The sequence below is a fragment of the Sipha flava genome, unplaced genomic scaffold (assembly GCF_003268045.1).
Source record: "Sipha flava isolate LNK unplaced genomic scaffold, YSA_version1 3_pilon_pilon, whole genome shotgun sequence".
Lineage (NCBI taxonomy): Eukaryota > Metazoa > Arthropoda > Insecta > Hemiptera > Aphididae > Sipha > Sipha flava.
In genome coordinates, this window is record NW_020273108.1 from 4,186,885 (window position 1) to 4,211,430 (window position 24,546).

The 24,546-nt window shown below is 26.7% G+C and overlaps 1 protein-coding gene across 1 annotated transcript in view; it reads left to right on the top strand.

Annotated features, from left to right (window-relative positions):
- LOC112688630 (lysine-specific demethylase 3A-like) overlaps positions 1–23,503 on the top strand; it is a 70,015-nt gene extending 46,512 nt beyond the window's left edge. Inside the window, exons 2-15 of the mRNA XM_025561915.1 lie at positions 5,643–6,426; positions 10,665–10,900; positions 10,965–11,226; positions 12,274–12,483; positions 14,021–15,931; positions 16,002–16,153; positions 16,212–16,344; positions 17,256–17,507; positions 20,507–20,668; positions 20,751–20,996; positions 21,156–21,439; positions 21,505–21,800; positions 22,191–22,507; positions 23,027–23,503. Coding sequence (XP_025417700.1) covers positions 5,794–6,426; positions 10,665–10,900; positions 10,965–11,226; positions 12,274–12,483; positions 14,021–15,931; positions 16,002–16,153; positions 16,212–16,344; positions 17,256–17,507; positions 20,507–20,668; positions 20,751–20,996; positions 21,156–21,439; positions 21,505–21,800; positions 22,191–22,507; positions 23,027–23,242 — 5,310 coding nt within the window. The 5' untranslated portion in view covers positions 5,643–5,793 and the 3' untranslated portion in view covers positions 23,243–23,503. The remainder of the gene's footprint in view (positions 1–5,642; positions 6,427–10,664; positions 10,901–10,964; positions 11,227–12,273; positions 12,484–14,020; positions 15,932–16,001; positions 16,154–16,211; positions 16,345–17,255; positions 17,508–20,506; positions 20,669–20,750; positions 20,997–21,155; positions 21,440–21,504; positions 21,801–22,190; positions 22,508–23,026) is intronic.
- Positions 23,504–24,546: the final 1,043 nt, after the last annotated feature.

Genomic DNA, 24,546 nt, shown 5'->3' on the forward strand with positions numbered 1-24,546 from the left:
TTGTATTAAAATATTTATTTTATATCCAAAACTCAAATTTTAATATTAAACATTCTATTTTACAGTTTGAAAAAAAATTCAAAAATAGCTATGTTAAAGTGTTTAAGTTTAACCATTGATTTCTTATGAATTCTTAAAGCTTTCGAAAATATTAATTTAATAATTAAAATTATTGTACAATTATTGTACGTTTTATCAAGATAAAATTGGTGATTACGAATTATTTTTTCATGAAATCATGTGATTTAAAATATTTTATGCATTTGAAATGTAATCTAAACACAAACAAAACATTCTATCAATATTATTATTATATTATTGAAGAAGTTAATTATTCAATTAACATTTAATAAATGTTTCATTTAATACTTATAATTGTAAAAAAATTTATAGTATACATTTTATATTAGTTTTCAATCTAGTGGTTGCGAAATATTATTTAGGGTGTCCTCAAAAATAATAAACAGATAATTAATCAAATAAAAATGTATTATTTTAAATATCAATTTGAAGATTAGGAATGTACGATCTTAGGATGTACATATCGAATAAAATAGCGTGTGGCATAATTTTATTTGACTATGAATTATTAACTATAAGCGATCGTGATTACCGATTTTAGTTGAATCATCATTTAATATCTTATATTTACACTTGTACCGTATACGTGTATTTCAAAAATTTTAGTAACAAATGTAATATTGAACATTATTTAAAATAAAACCTAATATAAAAAATATATTTAAACTATACTTCAAAAATTCAAACATTAAAATGAAAAAAATGCTATTATACAGTGGTTATTGTGCCAGTGGGCTACCAAGAAAATCTTGATGAGCCGCTCAAATTATGGGGTGGTCATGAATGTTTGAGTCGTTATTTTTTTTTATACGTTACTGAAAAATGAATAGAATCATTAGTATAACATATAATTTAAATCCATAATTAAACTGTACAGTTGGAATAGTAAGGCAGAAGTAAGTAGTAGCTAAGCGGTAGAATTAGGTATGATCGTTTCCTAGATGTTAATAAAATATTAGTTATTTATTACTCGTATTACTCTCGAAGCAATAATTGAGAAAAAAATTTAAATAAAATAACGTGTGTAATAAAGTGTACAGTTTTAACAACTCATATACTCGTATATCTTTAAATGCTCGCGCCTAAAATTCCAGCTTCTTTGTATCTTTAAACCAAAAGTATGCATGTTAACTATTGATTAATGAATAGAACAATAAAAATAGTTAAATAATAATAAATTAAATAAAATAATTAAATAATGCAATGTTACCTTTTTTTTTTCTTTTAATATTTCTTTTCGTTGTACATAAACTTTCATTAAGATTTGTATATAATTATTTGCCAAAATTATTATATTTTTTTTCTTAAATTTAGTTATATTCAAACAAACAATAATAAAAAAACAAAACAATAATTATATTTTGTTATATTTTGTATTAAGAAAATATTATTTTGAACATTTTTTTTTTTTCTATTATTTTATTATTTTATTAAATCTTAAAAATGATATTATTTTTGTTTAACATTGGAATATGTTGAATGTGATAATTGATTCCTTTCAGGGAACTTCTCAAGGTATAACCGAGAAGTTCTCAATGTGCTTCTACCACTTTCATATAACACCCTGAACATATTAAAATACTCCAGTGTACTATAAATAGAAGGAATATTTTAAAATATATTAAAAAAAAAAAAAGGGAAAAAATAAAACAACGAATTTTGTATAAATTGACAAATTTTGAAACTTACATTGTTATAATTTTTGTTTAAAAAAGTAAACAAGATTAAAATTAAACTGTCCACAATATTTATAGTATTTTCATGGCTTACTTTCCTATTTTAAGAAAAAAAATTACAACTATGTTAGTTTGAAGAGCCCTAAAAGTTTTATCCAACCTTTTTCTTATATGTGCACATTATTACAATTTTCAATTTTTTTATTTTTATTTTTTGCTTGTTACTAATTTCTTGAAGATTCCTCTTCTGAATCTGACACTAATGTCAATGATATTTTGTATAATAATCAAAGGATAAGAAAAAATTGGATTTCTAATATCAATCAAATTTGTTTTTTTTTTATAAAATTTACCACATTCCCTTAACCAAATAAAAATATAAAAACATTTACTGACGGGTTGCATTATGCAAAAAACTTTTGTAAATATTAATATATTTTTGTGATTAAATAAATACAGCTAAAAATTGTAAAAAAAAAAAAAAACATTCATTAAGTAATCTAAAAGTTAATATGATGAAAGTGGCAATCAATAAAAATGGCTAGGATTTTATAGCATTAATAAATTATTATAGATATGGGAAAATAGCATATACCCACTATGTCTTTAAGGTTTATATATTAATAAATTTAAATTATTTAAAACTCATGTTACATATTTTTAGATTTTTGAGCCCTTTTTTCTTAATTTCTAAATGATATGGCCATAGTAGATATAGCACATATAAATAATGCCATAAAAATATGAATACGTTAACATAATAAGGTCTAAAATGGAGTCAGAAAATGTATTCAGGAAATTCAGGCAATTTACTTTTGATTTTACTTATTTTAATGTGTACTTTTTTTATAATTTATTAATATAATTTATTTTCTATTTTGTGTACGCTTAATTGGTTATAAATTATAAGATTTTAATTTAAATATAACTTTACTACACACTATTAATAACTTTCATCTATGAAAAAATGAATCCTATTTTAACATATTACACATATTTAAAAAAATTAAAATAATAGTACATATAATTTACATAGATAATATATTTTAATAATTTTTATTTAAATTTAACTCTGATAATTAAAACACAATAAATTAGGTATAAAAAAGGTAAAAAAAGGTGTAAATAATACATAAATAATATTCCATCTGTTCTTTTTTGATATTCAATACAAATCTTATTCAATAACACAAATCTGTCACTGATTCACCATACATTTTTGAAATATTTTTAATACCTACTCCACTAAATATTGTATTGATATCTAGAAGTATATTATTAATAATTATTGTACTTGTATTAATGTATATAATTGAATGAAAATAACATTATGATTTGTTTCTTATTGTTTATATGTATGAAAGTTCACTAGTTATAGGTAATTTGTCGATGTTTTCCAACAAGTTTTCACTTCTTATATTTTGAATTTTTTCAATAAATGATTAAAAAGAAATTTAAATTTGATTTCCGGCATGAAATTATGTAAACATAATTTATCAAGTTGGATGAACAAATTTTCTTCAAATTGCACTGTAAACTTTTTGAACGTAACATTTATAAATTGCATTGTAGGTTTTCTCTGCCGCTTTACGATTTTATTTAAAAATAAACAACAAGTTTACCGAAAATATAGAATTTAACAAAATTGTGATCCAAATGGTTTAGGTGATATTATAATACTGATTAACTTAAAAGTAAAAATTACACCCGTAAAAACTTTTAATTTATTTCGTTTATAAATTGGCAAATTTAAATTTTTTAAATTTGATCTGATTATATTGATTATTTATACATTACTTACCTATGTTAATTATTTGGGGTTATAATGATAAATATTTATTTATAATTAATGATAGTAAGATAATTGTTACAAATGATAACAAAAATCTTGGAATAAATTAAATTTCGATTGGCTATTATACAATAATATGGGTTGAAATGATTATGTAATATACATTAATATTGTTAACTTTTTTACCAAATTAAAAAAAAATCAGAGAAAATTAATAATATATTTATTAGATTTTTATGTACCAATATTTTTTTAAAAATCCGGTTTTTTTAATATTATTTTACTATACTCATTCGCAGTACCAAAACTATTACTAATATACTAAAATAGTTAATTTTCTGAACATATTTCAACTACTAAAGTGTTTAGTAATTAGTAAATCACTCACTACTTGATTAAACTACTAAAATAGTGTAAACTAAAGCTTTAGACCAGTGATTCTTATCCTTTTTTCATTCATGTCACCTTTAGCCACTAGAATTAAACACCGCGTCACCCTAACATCAAAATAATAAATAATCTTAACTGTGTATTTTAGAATAATTCTTGAAATAACAAAAACAATAAAAACAGAAGAATAATAACAGAAGAAAACAGTAGAACACCTACAATTTATTGAGATGCATTGTTCAATAAACATTGATATTATAAAGTTTATACTTAAAATTAAAAAAAAAAAAGAGAAAATTTTTTAAAGATTTTTATACTTGTTATTTATTTTATTTGTATATAATAATACTACATATCTAACGACTGTAAAATAACTAACGACCCCGGTTAAGTCGATAAAAAAATCGATAATACATCGATTTTGCGTTAATAACAATACTGCACGTATTCATTGGATCTAAATAATATAAAGATGTAAACTTAAAGGTATGCTATTTACATGACTGTTGTGGTAATAATATGGTTTTATTAAAATTAATTTTTTTCTAATTTTTTTCCTTTTCCTGTGGAGATTTCGTGTCACCCCTACACTGTGTCCATGTCACCCTTGGGTGACATGTCACCCCGGTTGAGAACCATTGCTTTAGACTAATGACGTGATCTCACCTTGTATAATAATCGCGTAATACATTGTTGTTATACCTTGCCCTGTGGAGTTTTACTCCCCTTAAGTATAATATTATATTGCGGAAAGCATTTATACGTGTATAAATTTATACATTATTATGTTTAAATAACTCTTTTAATAAACTTTATTTTAGTTCCACGGAGACCGGAGTTTATTAACCTTGTTACCTTTTGAACGGAGCATATTTTAAATATATATTTGTATACCAGTATATTAGTTTTAATAAAGAAACCGGCACTCTTTAGTGTAAAACGATATTTTAATTTTAAACGAATGAAATAAAAATTAAAAGAATAAGGATGATACGCGCTCGAATAAAGATGTTTTGGTTTAATAATTAAACATATATACGGTGAACAATAATTACTTCGTCGTTATACACACGAGCATAATTGTGCGTGTTTTTCTCTCTTTCTCTTTCTTTCTCGCTCAATATTTTATTTATTTTTTACTTATTCCATCTCGTCACGCTTCGTCGCGTATTGTTGTTGCAGTTGTTAAATAATATCTCCAAGATTCTAAAATACATACTACGTCTAGGGCTTAAAACTACAGGGATGCTTATGATCCCTATAATATTTAAACTTTCCTTGTACTTATCCATAAAATTACTACAGTTAATATTGAATATGATTTAGTTTTTATTTATAAAACGTTATTTTTGGTACAATTCAACTACGGTCGACCGCCAACAAAACGTAATAGTCGTATGATAACAGATATAAAAAAGAATTATTTTTTTACTTTTTTAAAGTTTTATCGACTAATTTGTAATTTTTTATATGGTTGATTATTTTCACCAAACAGTTGAACTCTTCGGAAAATGTCAATGGGAAAGCTTTTAAGGTACTGTCTAGTAGGGTATGGATTCTCTCTCGGACCCCTCTTATATATCCTCACTTAAAGCCCTGAACCTACGTCTGTCCGTCGATTGCGCAATATCGGACGATAGATATTTTCATTTTCAGCGAGCGTATCAATAATACATGTGTCCCGTTGCTTTTTGTGTTCGCAGTCCATCGCGCCGTCGGCATATTCGGATTGAACAAAGTGTACACAGATCGTGCAAAACGTCAGGACACAGACGACCGCTGGCGTGGGTCGGGCCCGGTGTTCTATCGGATAATGTTTATGGGACGGCTCGCTGGGCCCCCCCACCACATTTCATGGACGAAAGACCGACCGACGGAAGGATTAACAACGGCGAGAGTGGCGGCTCTGTGGTCCGCAAGGACGAAACCAAAAGGATTCCGCCACCACCATTGCACCACTTTCAACAGCAACACCAGCAACAGCATGAGCAGCAAATGTTACGCCAACATCAACATCAACAGCAACTGCATCAGCAACAACAGCAACAACAACAATTGCAACAGCAACAGCAGCAACTACAGCAGCAGCAGCAGCAACAATTGCAACAGCATAAATATCAGCATTACCGTTATCGGCAACTAAAGCAGCAGCAGTATCCGGTAGTAGTTGCCGCGCCTTCTACCGGCAACGCCAATCCTGCACCGTCGTTTCCGTCAAAGCTCCAGCAGTCCTTGTCATCCGCATCGTCCTCGTCCGCGTCGGCCCATCCCATCGTGGCTGCAGCGCTCTATACGGAAACCGATCGGTCCGACTCGGGTCTCGGTTCGTCGCGCACGCTCAACTCGGGCGACGAACGGTCCGGTTCGCATTCGAGCGCATTCAGCGGTTCTGACGATCATGCGGCCGCCACGTCGCCGCTGAACGATCAACAGCAGCCGCCGCCATTCAACAGTTTACCCGTCTGGAGGGATCCCAACATAATACAGGTACGTTGATATCCTTCTAGTGCACACCCAAAAAGTATTAACAATTTTCTAAACCGTACATGGCTTTGGTTCAGTTGTAATCGCCAAATGCCAAGTCCTATCGGAAAACCGTAAACAGTTATGGAAAATATTTCGATTAAAACTTGTGAAAATTGTACAGATGAGTGAAGAAATTAATTCAAGTTTAATATAAAAAAAAAACAAATATTTACATTGTTAACATTGAACGAAAGGCGATTTAAATAACTTAAATTCGAGTTTAATATAAAAAAGCAAATATTTACATTATTTACATTGTTAACATTGCACGAAAGGCGATTGAAATAACTTAAAAGTCATATTCAACATCGTATTCGATTTAATGATAAGTAAACGTGATTATATATTGACCGCGAGAGTTCATCAAGAACTATTTTAATATTTTAAACAATTCCAACGAACAATGTTTATGAAAATTAAAGGGAAAAATAATTATTAATTTATTAAATTTTGTAAAGCTATTTACCATAAGAAATATTTGTGTGTGTTTTTTACTGTTTTTGGATAAAAGGTAATTCATATTTCATTAGTTGGAACTAAAATTAATTTTCTTTTTTAATATTCGATTAAATAATGTTGGAAACAATTTATAGTTTATTATCGATTATTTTGTCATATGTTTTACATATTATATAATTTATGTTTAAAACAACAACAAATAATTTCAGTTCTACTAGCAATTAAATAATATGTAGTTACATATTTTATAAAAATAAAAATTCTCTTTCAAAGTATAAAGTTCGTGTATTTTCAAAAAAGAAATTTATTTAGCTCTGTAACTATTTTATTTGAATCATAACTGATAATATACACGTTAGTAAAACATTGCAACACTATATAACTTAATGTTTCTTTTTAAAGATAATATTAATAGCCGATAACATTTAACAAAATACATATTGATTTAACTACTTAGAGATCATATTTAAAAGTTCAAATAAATTTAATTTTTCTTTATTTTTTTATGACAATATAATATAACGCAAGTATAGGTTAAGTAATTTATATATTACTATACAACATATTTTATAATACAACATACATTTTTCATAGAAATAATAAATCAATTTTTTTTTTTTTTAAATGTATTAATATTTTGTATTTAAAATTATTTTTTATATATTCATTTATACATTCCTTTTATATATTCATTTATACATTCCTTTGTCTATAATTTATAAATATATGCACATTTATTTTTAAAAGTAAATTCAATGATTAACAATTGTATTATTGTCAATACTTAAGATAATTTAAAAGGTATATCATCTTTGCAACATTGGAAAATAGCAATATTAAATATGTTTTAATAATTATTCTATTAAAATTTTTTCTCGGGTTTAAATAAATACAAGCCCTGCGAAATATTGAATTTTAATTTTCATGTTTTACTTATTTTAATATTTCGAACCGAATATGATCAACCTAATAAATACCACATTTTTTATTTGCTGCTTACGTATTTTTTTTATCTGGAATAATTTTAAATAGAATAATAACCTTTGTATAAAATAAACATTAAACACAAATAAAAGATTATATAAAATGTATACAATTTAATTAAATAGAATTATAGTATATTTTTTTTTTCATGATATAATATTTTAATTGAGTGATGACTGATGAGTCACGATGACCAAACAGTTTTTTATCTCTTTTCACCTTTGAATAATTTAAAAAATAATTTTAGTTCAAAAAACATTAGGCAGATACTAAAAAATAAACGTTAATTGAACCTATATAAATATTCAACGCTATAAATTCTTGCCGTTCTACAAATTATACTTTTTTCGTTATAACATATGCATAGGAGTGCATAGGAATGAATATAAAATGAATACGAGTTTTTTATTCAATGCAATGCTGTTTATATGTGCTTGGTTGGTTTTAGTTATTTTTTCGATCTTATCGATTATTCGAAGAGAAAAACATTAATTAATTATAAAATATAACTTTTAATTTAAGTAATTTAAATTTTATAGATTCACAAACTTAATATTTTGGTGACAGCTGTTGTGTACGTTTAATTTAGTTTTTAAAAATATTTACTGTCCAAAACCCATTTTTCAAGGAATATATATGTATTTTATTTTAAAATATTTTGAGTTAACTGGCTGTTGAATAACTCCTTATTTTTAATAATATGGAAATCCCATTTATTTCCTCAGCCACATAAGGACTTTTAGAAAGTATACTTTATAATCACTCGTAAAATGAAAATAGTATTAACAATATATGATTAAATAAATAAATATTTAATATTATAAATTATATAAATTATTAAATTTACCTAATAATATATTAATATAAATATATATAATGTAGAAGAAAAAAATTAATTATTATAAATTAAAGACTACCGTTAAATATTATTTTTATTTTTAATATTATCATTATTCATTATTATTTATAGCTAATTTTTATAATTGTTGTATAAATTCTGTAAAATTCAATTGTCCTATATGCGCGTTAATAAACTATTATTATACTATTATATAAACAAATTATAGAAAAATAAGTACTAGTTTTCGTCTTGAATGTTATTGTATTTTCAAATATGTTTTATCAGTTTCGATTTAAAAAAATCATTATCAGATGTAGAAAACTCGTTTGTTTTCATATGTATTTAATAATAATTATTAATACTATACTCTAATTAATTATTTTAATGAATAAATTTATTTATTTGTTAATATTCTTATTAAATTATTCTTTGTTATTAGTAAAGATTATATATCAGAAAGAAATATTCATATTAATTTATTTTTATTTTTAAATAAATATGAATTTATTTTACCGATAGTAATAAGGTGTTTAGTTCTTGTGTGGCATATATTGTCGACTTGCCTAACCACGGTTGTAATATTATTGTATGATTTCTAGTGGTAATAAGTAAAAAAAGAAAATAGCACGCAAAGACGATGTGTTAGAGGGCCAAATTATATTTAACCTGGGTAATTTTACGAAAAACAATTCGAATACTCTGTAGCCTAAACCAATTGACTTGAATCGTGCACGTTAATTGGTATGCTGTGTAATGGTACTTTAGAATTTTAAATCCATTTAAGGATTAACTGAGAAGTATGCAAAAGTATTAACTCGGTGATTGATCGACATTTTTATTCCTCGACAACGTATTTAAGCCACCTCTCACGTGATCACTTTCAAGCAACCTGAAATAATATATCAGCCGTTTACCTATCTTGGCGTTGATTGTGATTGTTGGAATAATACTGACGCGTTTCGTGTATGAGAGTACAACGAAATCCTAAGTAGACGGTAGATTCTTGAGCAGCTATATTAAATTTTCACTAGTAGTAGTACAACCATTCCAGATTGATTGCGACATAATATTGCGACAAATTGTTTCAATAAAGAGTTTTATGATCGTTTAAACGAAGCCATTTGCGGTGAATAAATTAACATTTTGTTTGTTAAAAGCTTATAGCTAATCACACTATTATTATTATTGTAGTGAGCTTTATTATTAAATAATGAGTGTAATTGTGTATTATTAAATAATAAGTGTCTAACTTCTGAGTTTTATAAAAATAAAATTAAAAACATGAAATTACGATTCTGTTCAAAGACAGAAGAGTAACTTAAAAAAAAAAACAGAAGTTTAATACAAAAGTTAAAAAGCAATCATAATTATACAATAGTTAAACTTAGTATAAAAAACAATTAAGCTATCAAAAATTCAAAAAAGTTTCATTAGTTCATTAGTAATGCCAATTAGTTGTATCTAAATTAAAAGTGTCTTTATTATACGAGTATACAAATAATTTAACTTAGTTTACCGATTGCTAATAGAATATATAATACCTATTTAAATAGTGATATGGTAATTTTATACGAATATATAGCGAGGGTGTAAATACTCATGTCGGCTTGAAGACACCGTATAATCAGTCATGGAGTGATAAATAATAGTAGATGCCAAGCTAATTCAAGTTATTTGTTTTAAATAATCACACTTCATTTAATGCAGTTATCAGTACATCAATGAATTTATGATATGAAATTACCTATCCTGTTTTGTAAATCACAAATTTTCTAATTTGGGTTACTTTGTTTTTCCTTCTTAGCGATATTTTAATATAGAAGTGACGGAATTTTATATCGGTGTATAATTTGTTTAAACCTATATGCGTTATACTTAGAGCTGAGTTATTCTAACTGCAATAATTGTTTTCTAGTCCATGGACGGGCCCATAAGACATGTGGACAGTGTACAACATCAGACCCTCTTCGTTTCGAACAATACACAAATGCCTCAAGTACTGTCTTTTCATCCACAGTCTGTTCTTTCGCCGTCGCCGATTCAACCGGCAATAGATGCCACGGGGATATTGTGGAAACAGTCTGGTGTTGTTAACAGCAATCCGGCGACTAATTATTACCACCGATCCAACGAACAGCTCAGACTCAATAGGTTATTCACGTGAATTCAAATATTTCGATTCTCGTAATTATTTTATTAAAAGTTTTGTTTTTAGCGGGAACGCGGAAAAAGATTATACAGAAGTTAAAAAAATGATATCGCCGTTGTACGTAAAAAGTGGTCCAATCAGTGGTGGTAAAAGATCTGCCGGTGGTCAACCTAATGAAAATTATCCCAGTGAATACGGACAAGTTGAAAGCGAACGAATAGTCAACCGTCAGCAAATATCTAATCGAGAACACAATGAAAAGCAACAAGCTGAGGCAGCTGTCCACCACCATTTCGAAGAGAGTTTTAAACTTGCGCAACAGCAAAGAGTATGCATTTTTATTTTAGTTTTACTACGTAGTTAAAACACCAAATAGTTTTTTTTTTTGTACTTAAAAATTATAAAATCATATATAATTAATAATTATTCTTTAATATTTTAAACATATATTGGTCTTGTAAATCTAAAATATATTTGAAACATTTTGAAAACAAACTCTACTCATATATGTATGTTATACCTAGCTAATATTTGTAAAAGGATCATTGCGTTTTATTTTCCTGCATCATGTGTAGAGTTTATTTTATAAAATAATGAATAAAGGAATATTGTGTTTCAGGAAATATATCCTTTAATAGTGTAATCTATACTGAATAATATGGCTAATTGAATTCAGAACAGAATACTTCCGTTACATTTTATTTTGCTTTTACTGTAGTTTATAATAATGTGAAAACATATACTTTATATCCTGTTATAAAAATTTTGGTAACAAATATGCGAGGAATAATCTTGCTAAAAATAAAAAACTACAGGAACGATGTTCAAATTCATACAAATAACAAGTGTATAATATTTTTTATATTATGGGTTTAATATATACGAGTAAATATATATACACACACACACACATACATATATATATATATATATATCAATATTTATATTATCTGAATAAATATTTATGCATGATATATTAAAACTTGTTCAAACTGTAATGAAACTTATTCAAATCCACTATTTTATATTTAAATATTATATAATAGAAAAACACACAATTTTTAATATGCGAATTTGTATTATGGCAAATTCATAAAATTAATACCTATTTAACTTTAATCCAACAATTAATTTCCCTACCGTTCATCTTATTCAATTAATATGTATCAGAACTTTATTAAGATACAGTATACAAAATCAATATGAATACACAAAGTTTGGTGATTCTGGTTAAATGATTTTAAACTAAAAGTAGAATATTATCTAATAGCTAAAGATGAATATGGAAGATAGAGAAAAAAAATACTTAAAAATATTATACTTTATGTTTGTATATAATTTTATATATTAACTATTTAAATATTTATTTTATCAGAGAACTAATTGGATATCGAATTTACCAACCCTTCCAAAAAATGTATACCCAAGTCAAGGGCATAACATTGAAGACGCGTCACAACATAGACCCTCTTCACTCTCAACAACCAATAATCGAGGAGAAGAATGGAAAGAAAAGAAGAATCTGTCATATGATCCTGTTAGATTGACACAAATCGAACAATTATCTACTAGACCATCTTTGTCTGTGAGTATTATTATAGATGTCATAATTGTAGTTAATTTTGAAATTTCGTTATTAGTTTGTTTGATAAAGTCATTTTAACAAAAAGTTATTAATTGATTAACATTTAATTTAATCAAATAAAATATTAAAAATAAACTATAAATCCAAATAAAAATTTAGTAGAACTCACTGATAAATTAGCTACTTACAATGTATTTGTAATATTCATCAAAACTGTGTTTGCTTTATAGTTTTAAAAAAATATATGTATAATTTTCTATAATTTTATTAAAATGTATGTATAGTTGAAAAATATAATGTAAAGGATACAAAAAAATTATTTAGTATGTACAAGTTTAATATTCACTATATTATGAGTACAAATAACATTGATAAGTTAAAGTTAATAGATACTTCCATGATAGAAACTTTCAACATTGTTAAAGATATTGAAGGTTTATAACTTTATACATTTTACTGCTCACTGTTATTAAACCTTTTTGACATAATAATTTCTAAAAAACACTTATTTAAATTTTTTTAAATGTAAAGAATTCTAATAAATAAAAACGTAGCATTCTCGTTTTTTGAAATTTTTCCTAAAATTGGTGGAAAATTACCTAGAAATTAAACATTTTTTAGCAATTTTTTCGTTTATATTACATCAGTTTTAAAGCACTTTTAATGTCTTAAAAAAATGTAAAAAATGTAAATGCCCGGTACATTATAATACACAATTTCAATCGTAATAAAATCTAAAAGACAAAAATAAATTAAATTGTTCGACATTGAGTTATTTTTAGAACGAAATTTGATATGAACTCTTACACCTACTAGTTATTAAAATACATTTAAATTCCTGATGGTAGAAAAATTCAACAAATATAGTTTCAGACCATATTAGTATGTTGAATAATATAATATTGACACCCTTGAAGTAGTGAAATATCGTTTATAAATAAACTTTGGATAATATTAAAGTATTAATATATTTGATACCGACGTTTTTTACTTTTATTAATACATTATATAAATAATTAGTTAAGATCATTTTATTCCCCAGTTAAAAAAATTATAATATATATTTGTTACTTAAATCGTTTATTTATTATATTATTTACACGTTTTTAAATTAAAATTCATGTTTTCAAAATTATTAGAAGTAATAATTGCAATAATATTAAATTCATAAATTAATATTAATATATTTTATAAATGTGTTTTTATTACTTTAAAACTTCATTGTGCCCTTTTCATAGTATTATTTTCTTATCGTTCAAATAAGTCTGTATCAATAAAATTGTGTATTTGAGCAATTGCTACAGTCATTTTTAATATTTAACAAAGGAATATTTTTGAAAACATTTTAATGGGCAACAAGTGTTTCTTAACACGCTTTACATGCAGTATTAACAATATAGTACCTATACAATGTAAATGGGTCATTCAAAATGTTTTAGTTTTATCCAACTCTATCCATACATATAATTAAAGAAATTATTAATATATTTCAATTAAATTATTGTTAGATTGATAAAAAAAATAATTATTATTTTAGTTTCAAGATAACTATAAAGCCCACACCGTTCCTACAGTAAATTACAATCGTGAAAATATATCAGTGAATGCCAACGAAGGTGATAACTATAACAGTATGATCTCATATACTCCATACATGAATTCAAGTCAGGGCTATGTGGCTTCCGCTTCATCAGTTATAGTCAGAAATGAGTCATCTTATAAAAACCCATCGAAACAAGCACCACTAACAGGTTATGTTAACAATCGTGCTCCTACTATTCTCTCAGTTCCCGCTATCAAGTTAGATTATAATATAGAACCAATAGAAGCGGAGCCTATGCATTATTCCAGGCCTTCAGCAAACACTAGTCAATCAAAAGATCATGACGTTGCTCAAGAAATACATCATCCAGGTCCGTTGTTAAATACGCATGGTCGATATGCATTTTATCCTCCTCTAACTTCAGCTCAAAAAGATGAAAATAAACCTCCTCCGGCTCATTTAAATACAGTGACGACTAGTGTTCTTTCGGAATTTGTACCTGTAGCAGTACCAGTCGATGATCTCCAAACGGAACCCTTAGATCTAGTTGTGACGTATAATACTCGATCGCTCAAATCAGATACACTTAAAACTGAAGTTCCTTTACAATTATTAAATTATAGCAACAGCCGTACCATACGAGGTCCTCAAAGTACCACAAGCAAATATGATATAAATTCTAGTATAAAAACTAAAAATTTGAAGGTTTTAGAAATTTCTCTACCTGACCATATTATAAGTACATCACCAAACGCACTAATAAGCACTCCAACGACAAAATCGACAATTCTATCGACAGCTCTCTCGTCGACTAATTCAGTTGTTATTTCATCTACAATTACAGAAGCTATTCCATGTATCAATATAATAACCAATTCATCTGCTAACACAATGACTATCTCAACTTCCATTCCGTCTATCGTTCCAGTGGTTAACGTAACAACTATCACAACTTCCATAACTTCTTCTATTCCATTGGCTAACCACACAGTTAGTCCAATAATTATTACGAAGACTGTCTCGTCCAATATTTCAACAGATATTCCCACAATTACCTCTGCAGGTATTCCAACTATAATATCAAAAACCAAGCCAGTTTTGTCCGTGGTCTCGACAACAGCATCATCGGCTGTCTCAACGACAAATTTATCAACACACGATTCTTCTCCGTCTACTCCTCCGCCAGTCCTTATGCCCGCTATTTATACAGAGATGAATTCAAAACCTCATCATCACAAATTAAAAAAAGCATGGCTACAACGGCATGTATGGACTGAAGATTTGAAAGAAGCAGGCGTTAATATTGACCAAAATCCATCAAACTCGTTTTCGGAAATTGATGATACCCCACCTGTATTAGAATGTGAAATTGTGAAAAAAAGAAAAAAATCAAAAAGTGCATCAGAAAATAATGTTACTGTAGAAGAAATGTCAGTAGAAATGTCTCCATATGAGTCGGATATAGAACAACAATCATTGACCAATGGAACCAAAAAGTTTAAAAAACGAAAAAATTCTAATTCAAATATACTTTCAGAAAATACAACGGAAAGTGACAAGGATTCAGATTTTGTAAAAGAAAAGAAAGTTCCACCAATTAAAATTCCAAAAAAAAGAGGTAGAAAACCAAAAGTGGTAGTAAGTATTCCTTTAAAAAAAGGTAAAAATGACGACGATGAAGAAGTACGTTTTTTTCAATCCGGCCCATGTTTAAATGTCGGTCCTAAAATTCACAAATGCAGAGAGTGTCGTATATTTTTAACCAAAAAAAAGAAAGATCTTACGACGCAAGATGAAGTTGATAATATATTTTGTCGATTCTATGCATTTCGGCGTTTATTCACTAACAAAAATGGACAGTTAATGGATGCTGGATTTCCTGACCCTTTCAAAGATGTAACAGTGGTAAGTACAAAATTAAATATAAATCCAAGATAAAAGCTTATAGTAAATTAATAAATAATATTCATATTAGGATGATCTTAATCTTTGGATGCCTAACTCAAAATTTCCACCAAGTACGTTGGATATCGAGATCGCGAAAAAAGTATTGATTGAAGCCGGTCGTCAATTTTGTTATTTAGTGAAAGAAGAAAATAAGGCTCTACATTTATCTCCATTTTTTCGGAGGTACCTTAATCGTGCAAAAATTGCAAAGCAAAAATTATTATTTCTTTACTTTAATAGATAAACCTATTGCGTGGAAAAAAGCTGCTAATGGTGTAAGAGAAATGTGTGATGTTTGTCTTACAACTATTTTTAATTATCACTGGGCTTGTGCAAAATGCGGTTTTGGAGTTTGCATTGACTGTGTCAAAGTAAGTTTTTTTTCTGATAACTATGCTCTTGTATACATAATCATTAGATTAAAAAGTCAAGCATGTTGATATTTACAATTTATTTATTATTTTGGTTAATTGATTTTGTTTCCTTATTGAAATTATGAGTTGAATAACAAATATACTTTTCGAATTTTTTGATATTGTTTAAATTTAATTTTGTAAAAACAGCTGTTTTATACTAGCAGAGTACTAAAAGTAATAAATCTAAACGATTGAATATAAATATATTTTTAAGAAAATTCGTTTTTTGTTGAATGTTGAAAATGCAATTTATGTAAATTGAAACATATACAAGTATGTATAATACTTGTATTTTTAATTTAAACATTGTGTACATTTACCTTTTTCATTTGTGTATCAACCATAAAGTATAAGTACTCAAGTTCAAATTCATAAAATAATTAATTAATACTTTTATTCTCCTTGTATTTAATACTATTATTTTAGATAAACAGATAAGCACGTAATTCAATATTGTAAAATAATATAGTTGTTATTATAAAACTGTTTTTTTTTTTTACAAAGTTATCATTTTTAATTTTCTTGGTATCTCTTGTAAAATACATTATACAACTGAACATTGATTTTAAACAATTTATAATTATTATTAATATTATTAAATATTTAAAAATTAAATTAAATACTTTATTAATGAAGAAAAATGAGTAGTTAGTTACTAATAGTTTTTATTGTAATACGATCTATTTTGTTTTTTCTATTTTAGGTAATATTAAATGATTTCAATCAGTCTATTTATATAACATTATGTTACCAATAACTATCAAATTTTAAATGTTGCTATGTTTTGAAAACAGAAATTTATAGGTTTAAATTTATGTTTGTACAACATTAAATATTTACTCGAGAATATTATGTTTGTCTATCAGGCACGACTCAATGGCACAGCGGAGTCACCAAATGCAGCGAAAATGACTAAAAAGGATTTACGTGAAAAGGACACGTTTATGTGGATGACTTGTAACAGTAAGCACAACCACGATGTCGAACGACTTATGTTAACACAAATCGTGGCCGGTGACTCAATGAACATTGTCTTCTCTAATTTGCACGATGTCTGTAAACAGTGGAACATTGAGATTGAATGTGGTTGCCCGGGCCATCCATTTCCTTCGTCAATGGTAAATAATTTTATTTAAAACAGATATATTTTGGTGTTTACAAAACTATGAATATTATGTTTCATTTAGTTAATTATTTAGTTTGTAAGTCCAATTACGGACCATTGTGCTTATCCGCACACTAGTGGGTGCGCGTGACTATTTATTGGCAATATTTTGGTTAAGATAGGTAATTAAGTACCTTACTCTCTTGATGAATTTTTATTGTTTTATAAGGTAATACTGTAATAATCGTATAATTATTCTGCCGATGACTTGGATAAATGTTTAATAAATAGTAATAGTGCTTCTTAAAAGTATCCAGTGTGCACTTTCTTAAGGGTTTTTAATAATATTTATTATGACATTAGTTAAAATGAAATAAAACTTATGACATTAAATCATTGTGGTTTACTTAGAATATAATTTTTAATTTCGCTAAATTGATTTGTAACTTCTATCTCAAAATCAGTAGAATATGTGATAGTTAAATATGTATGTATAAAATATTAAGTATTACATAAATATTAAATAACTCTTGACTTGATATATAACATATTATAGGGTTTTACATTTGCTCACTAAATTTTCAGATATCATAAAATAAATTGTTTCATTTCAAATCATTCTATATAATTTAGTACCAATATTACGCTACGTATTATTAGTTTGTTTATTATTATATTTATTTATTTTATTAAGTCATGTATAAAATATAATAATAATAATAATAATAATAATAATAAAAAAATGGTCAACGTTTTTACATTGAATAAAAGTAAAAAATTATTTTAGGTACACACCTTAAATCTTTAGAAAATTTTAACTATACATATTTTAATGAATTTAATGAGTAGGTTTTATTAAGTCTTATATATATACACAATAAATATTGTATTTAAATACAATTAATATTGCTATTATAGCAATTAAAAAACCATGTTTTTAGAATTCTTAATACTATTTTGAGAAGTCTGTATTTTTGAATAAATCAAAAAAATTAATTATATTTTAAATTTTAAATCATTTATACTAAGTGAAGCTAAATTTTCTAATTTAATTTAACTAACATAGTTTCAATAATTGTTTAATGTTATTGAAACTTTTTGAAAATGTCGGTCGTATAATAATTTTTATTCAAACTCAAAGTATTCATTATAAGAAAATAATTTAAAAATAAGCTGAAAATATGATACTACCAAAAACCTAAAAAAAAAAAATTCCTTTTGTCAATGAAAGATTAAAATAATATGCATTTTAATAAATACATTTTATATTTTTGGTTCAAAGATTTCATATGGTCGAATAAATTTTTTTTTTAGTAAATGTTTTAATTACATTGTCCTGAATCAATTACATAAACTAACCTATTTTAAATTTGTATTTCTTTAAAGACATCGAAATTAAAAAAAATATTGTTAGAATTATATAAAATAATAAATTTTTGTTTTGTTTACCAAATTAACACTAGTATAATGTATTAAATATGTGCTTGAAAGACAATAATTGCAATAATTATTCAAACAAGTAATATATGAAAAAAATAATATATAATCTATTATTTAAAAAATAAATAATAGTCTATTATTTTAAATTATTTAATATATGAAACCAAGTTAGGAAAAAAGAATGGCATACAACCACCAAAAAATATGAAACATGTATTAAAATTCTAGTCCTAGTTATAAATTAACATAATATGTAGGTAATAAGAATGTGACTGTATTATTATTATAGTTCTCATTCTTATTACATTTTTATGTGCCTACTTGTGCACAATGTTTATGTGAATATGTCATATTCTAACATTTTGTAGTTTTATTTCAATATATAACTATTAATTATTATTGCATCTATTATAATCTGTTGTACGAGTCGTATGTTGTATGTCCTTTACGCTGCCCCCTCCTCCCATCCAAAAATTTATGATTTTTTTTTATATTTATTATTAGTACGAAATTTGTATAATTTATACAATAATTTTCAGAACATGTATGGAACTTGTTAACCAAGAAAAATTCATTTTTTGCGGTAGGGGTTAAACATGTAATAAATATACATAAATCGAATTTTTGTTTGCATTTTAACTGAAAAAATAATAATCTCAAAGACTTGAAATTTTCAATAAATGCTATATCTTCGTTTGTTATAGATTGTATAATCTTAAAATATTTTTTGAACTATTTATAGAAAATTTAAAATTTCATGTTTTCTTTCTTTTCTTAAAAATATTGAAAAAATAATTTTGGTTGAACAAGAAGTGTTAAAAATGTAATACAAAGTTTTTTCATACATTTAGATTTTTGATTAATGCAAATAAATTGAGTTTCACACAAGTATTACCCAAATATACGAGCGTTAGATAATTACATTTTGACAAAATTATTAAAATCAAAAAAAATCCACTTTCATTTTGTAGATTAAAATTTACAAAACTTGTATCCAATTTTCCAGGTTTAAGTGTAAAAGTTATGATCAAATTTAAAATTGGTTACAAGATTTTTCATAATATAATCTTTGAAGTAAATAAAAAAAATTACAGAAAATCACAAAACTATTTTATATCATCGTTACAAAATGAAATTTTAATAAATTCAGATTTTTAAACGAATTTTCATTAAACAATATTAGTTATTTAGTTAAAGATATTTTATATTCTAGAAATATTTTTATAACATTTTCACTGTTAAACTTCCTTTTCTTTTTTTTTTTTTTTTTTTTACTGTTTTTCTTTTCTTCTGATCACTTAACATTTTTGGTTTTTCAAAATTTAGATGCCTTATTTTTTGTAAAATTAAAAACATAAAAGTTCAACCTCTACCTTATTTAGAAATTTGGTTCTACTGCTATTTTAACTATCTTTAGAAATAATCCATCGGACCTTTTTCATAATGGTTTTTTTTAAGAGCAACGGTATATTGGTTTCATATTTAAAAGACCAATATAGATTTATCATTCATCTGTTCACCTATCTCACTAGACCGTGGAGTCTCACCCGTTTTTTAATTTATTTTTTGTAGAATGATTCTAGCTCTGACGAGGATGATGAGAAGAACGAGGTTCCTTTTGAAAAACAAGAAAAAATTCCAAAGCCTGAGAGCAGTCCCAAAAGTAATGTAGCCGAAAGCTCCAAAATCAGCCCCCCTCAAAATGCTAATATAATTGAACCACAAGTGGCTGGGGTAAGATAGACGCTCATAAAAAAAAAAAAAAAAATCATATTATCCAACCTATTAACGATCGATTTTTATTTGTACTTCACAGTGTTCAAAAAGTAGACGAGTAAGCGTTCAATCAAATTCATCTTCGAAAATAGATAAATTGAAACATTTTGTCAGAAAAAAAAGTAAATATCTGAAAAGAATTCCACGTGAGCCTTTACCTCCACGCGTTATGACATTAGCGGAAAGCCGACAATTTTTTCCGGACAACCCCCATTTATGGCTGTGTGATGGAAAGCTGTTAAGACTTTTAGATCCTGAGGATCCTACAAACAGTGATCTATTTCGGGTAAATCCTAATTCAAATATTTTTTTAGATTTAATAAAATCGTAGTTACGCCGTTCTATTTTATTTATCTGCATTAAATCAAATATATTATGTCCCAAATAAATATAACAAATATAGCTGATGACCATAATATGTTTAATGCTGATCGTATATTTACAGGAACAGTGGAAAAGAGGTCAACCGGTGATGATTAGTGACGTAGGTAAAAATTTAAATCCACATCTGTGGAGTCCGAGTTCGTTTTGTCGTGACTTTGGTAATTTTACTAATGATTTGATCGACTGCATGACCGGTATGCTGGTAGAAGGCAAATCGATGAAACAGTTTTGGGACGGTTTCGAAGACGAAAGCAAAAGAATAACGGACTCTAATGGTAGAAAGATGTTGTTGAAACTAAAAGACTGGCCGGTGGCAGCCGATTTTTCAGAAACATTACCAGAAAGGTTACAGTTTATAAATACAATTGTTATCATTATTATTTTATTACTAATCGCGTTTATTTCATTAGATTCAACGATTTAATGACAGCATTACCGTTGAAAGAGTATACACAACGCGACGGAAAATTAAATTTGGCGTCCAGATTACCAATGTGCTTTGTACGACCAGATCTCGGACCAAAAATGTACTCTGCTTACGGGAATGCTGGAAGACATAGCCTAGGTAAACAATCGTTGAGCACAACCAATCTACACTTAGATGTATCGGATGCTGTTAATGTAATGGTATTCGTGGCTCCCACGCAAAAGGGTGACGATGAAATCAATTCCGAAGACGATCCGGATAACGATTGGCAAACAAAGGGTTAGTAAACACTTATATTACTAGTAAACAAAAATATATGTATGACAATTCTATAAAAAATATGCACTTGAAATAGTAAAGAAGGCTGATTATTTGTTTACAAATCACTTTGATATTTTTTTATTTTGATATTTTCTATCCTATCTTAATTCAACGACGTTCCATTATATCAATTATAATAGTTTAATATACCGTTAAAAAAAAACCACTCTAAAATTGTATGAAATGTGTTATTCACAATTGTTTATAAATCTAAAGAACTTTGGTTAAAAATAAATATCATCAAAAAAGTACTATTAGAATATAATAGCGCAGAAAAAAAACTTTCTGGTTGATAATAACCGTTTAATAATGACACGGTCTTAATACTTAATTTGGTTTGATTTTCAGAAGCGTATCGCGCGGTCGATGAGGCCGGTTGTGATATGGCTAGCAGAAGACGAGCCCGCGAACCGAAAGAGTTCCCCGGTGCGGTGTGGCATATTTATCACGCTAAGGACGCAGATTCCATACGAGATTTGCTAAATAAGGTGAGCGCCGAGCGTGGTGAACCACTGGAACCCAATCACGACCCCATACACGATCAGTCTTCATACTTGGATGCAGATCTCAGGGCGAGACTGTACAACGAATACGGTGTCGAAGGTTATGCGATCCTACAGTGTCTGGGCGATGCTATATTCATTCCGGCCGGAGCGCCGCACCAGGTACGCTAAATGATGGCTTAATCATGCTTATTATATATGTATTTTTAATAAGCAATAATATTTTAAAAATTATTATTTTAACATTGATAACTGAAAAATAACGCGTCCAGTGTCGCGAACTAATATACGGCTCATCTTCTCGAATACGTATCGTACACATATTAAGGCCCCTAAATCGTATGTACTACTACAACGCACTTTGTGTAGTACAAAAAGTAAAGTGTTAAGTAAACTGTAAAGTTATAAAATATTATTAATTAAAGTCATAGAAACAAAAAATCGATTTATACTAAAAACTGAAAAACCACGTAATTCCTATGATACATTTGAATACATTTGCAGAAGGTACAAACTGACTGCAGGGTACGATATAGGTTACTAACAATTATTTAATATGTAGTGTGCAGCACGAAAACATTTTAGGTTCTGGTACATACAAACGAGTATTAAATGTATTACCCGTATACGTATAAATGATAACGATTAACACAAAAGGTGAATGTTTTTCGTTGTCCACAGGTGAGAAATTTACACAACTGTATCAAGGTGGCGGAGGACTTTGTGTCGCCTGAGAACGTGTCTCAGTGTTTCCGGTTGATGAACGAGTTCCGTGATCTGTCCAGTAGCCATAGCAATCACGAAGATAAACTTCAGATCAAGAACATAATGTACCACTCGGTTAAAGACTCGCTTTCGGTGTTGTTACACGCAGGTCTAGAAAACCCTGCAGAATAGGGCTAATTGATTTCTGTTCATGGTAATTTATTATTATTTTTAATTACTTTCGTTGTTGTTTTCGTACATGCTAATCTGTACATAATTTACAAACAATTATTATATATCAATCCTTCTTATTACTATTTTGTAATAATATATGTCAGTAAAAGGACAACTTTATTATTTGCATATATATTAAATTACTTTAATGTTGTAACAATTAAATATCATAACTTTGATTTCGGTGCTCATGCAAGCACAAAAATAAATTTTTTCTTGAACATGTACAATAATTTATTTATTAATTATTATTTATATTGTTTTTTTGATGAAAATATAACTTCTTGTATCTTTTTCTAGAATGTATAGCAATTATTATTATTATTACTATTACTATTATTTTACTATATCCCTAAAAATCGAAATTGTAATAATTTTTTCTAATTAAAATATTATGTTATTTGAACAATTTAAAAAAAACAAATAAGAGACTAAAATTTACATATACAAGACATTTTGACTTTGATAATATATTATTTTCATTTTATGTTCGTTATTATTTATTTATTTTATTATTTTATATATCATATATTTTGCAGCCATAGACAATTGCATGCCATAACAATATTTTTACAATTGTAACGTCATACCTCGTTTTTAGACCTACCTACGTTTTTAGTTGCTACCTTGATGTTATTGTCATTTATCATCATTCCTTAAATATTATTAAAAATATCCTTTTCAAATGTCATTCCTATTAAAATTAAAGTAATACGTGCTATATATTATATTTAAATTTATTTGCTACTACTACTATTATTATTACTTTTATTATTATTATTAAAATTATTATTATTAAAATTATTATTATTATTATTATTATTATTGTTATTATTATTATAAACCAATTATCTGTTTATGACTATAAACTAGTACTAAACTAGTACTGAAATAATATTTTCATTTTCATTTGCTTACAGTGTTCAACAACTTTAGAACAATTTAAATTATTCAATCCAACTACTAATCTTATTATTTGAACACCCTTTTCTTTCTGATACACACACACCTAATGTATAAAATACGCCTATTGCATCGTGTTCACTTATAATTTTGTATATATAACAGTTTAGTTTGCATAATCATCTATTAGTTTTATTTGTAGTTTTATTGTGACTTAAGATAACTTAAGTACACCTAGATACTTGTAAACCCGACCTACGTATTTATTTCACATCTTAATTGTTATTGAAATAAATATAAATATTGTAATGAGCCAAACGTAATAACAATGTCATCAAGTGTTTCATCTCATAACACCG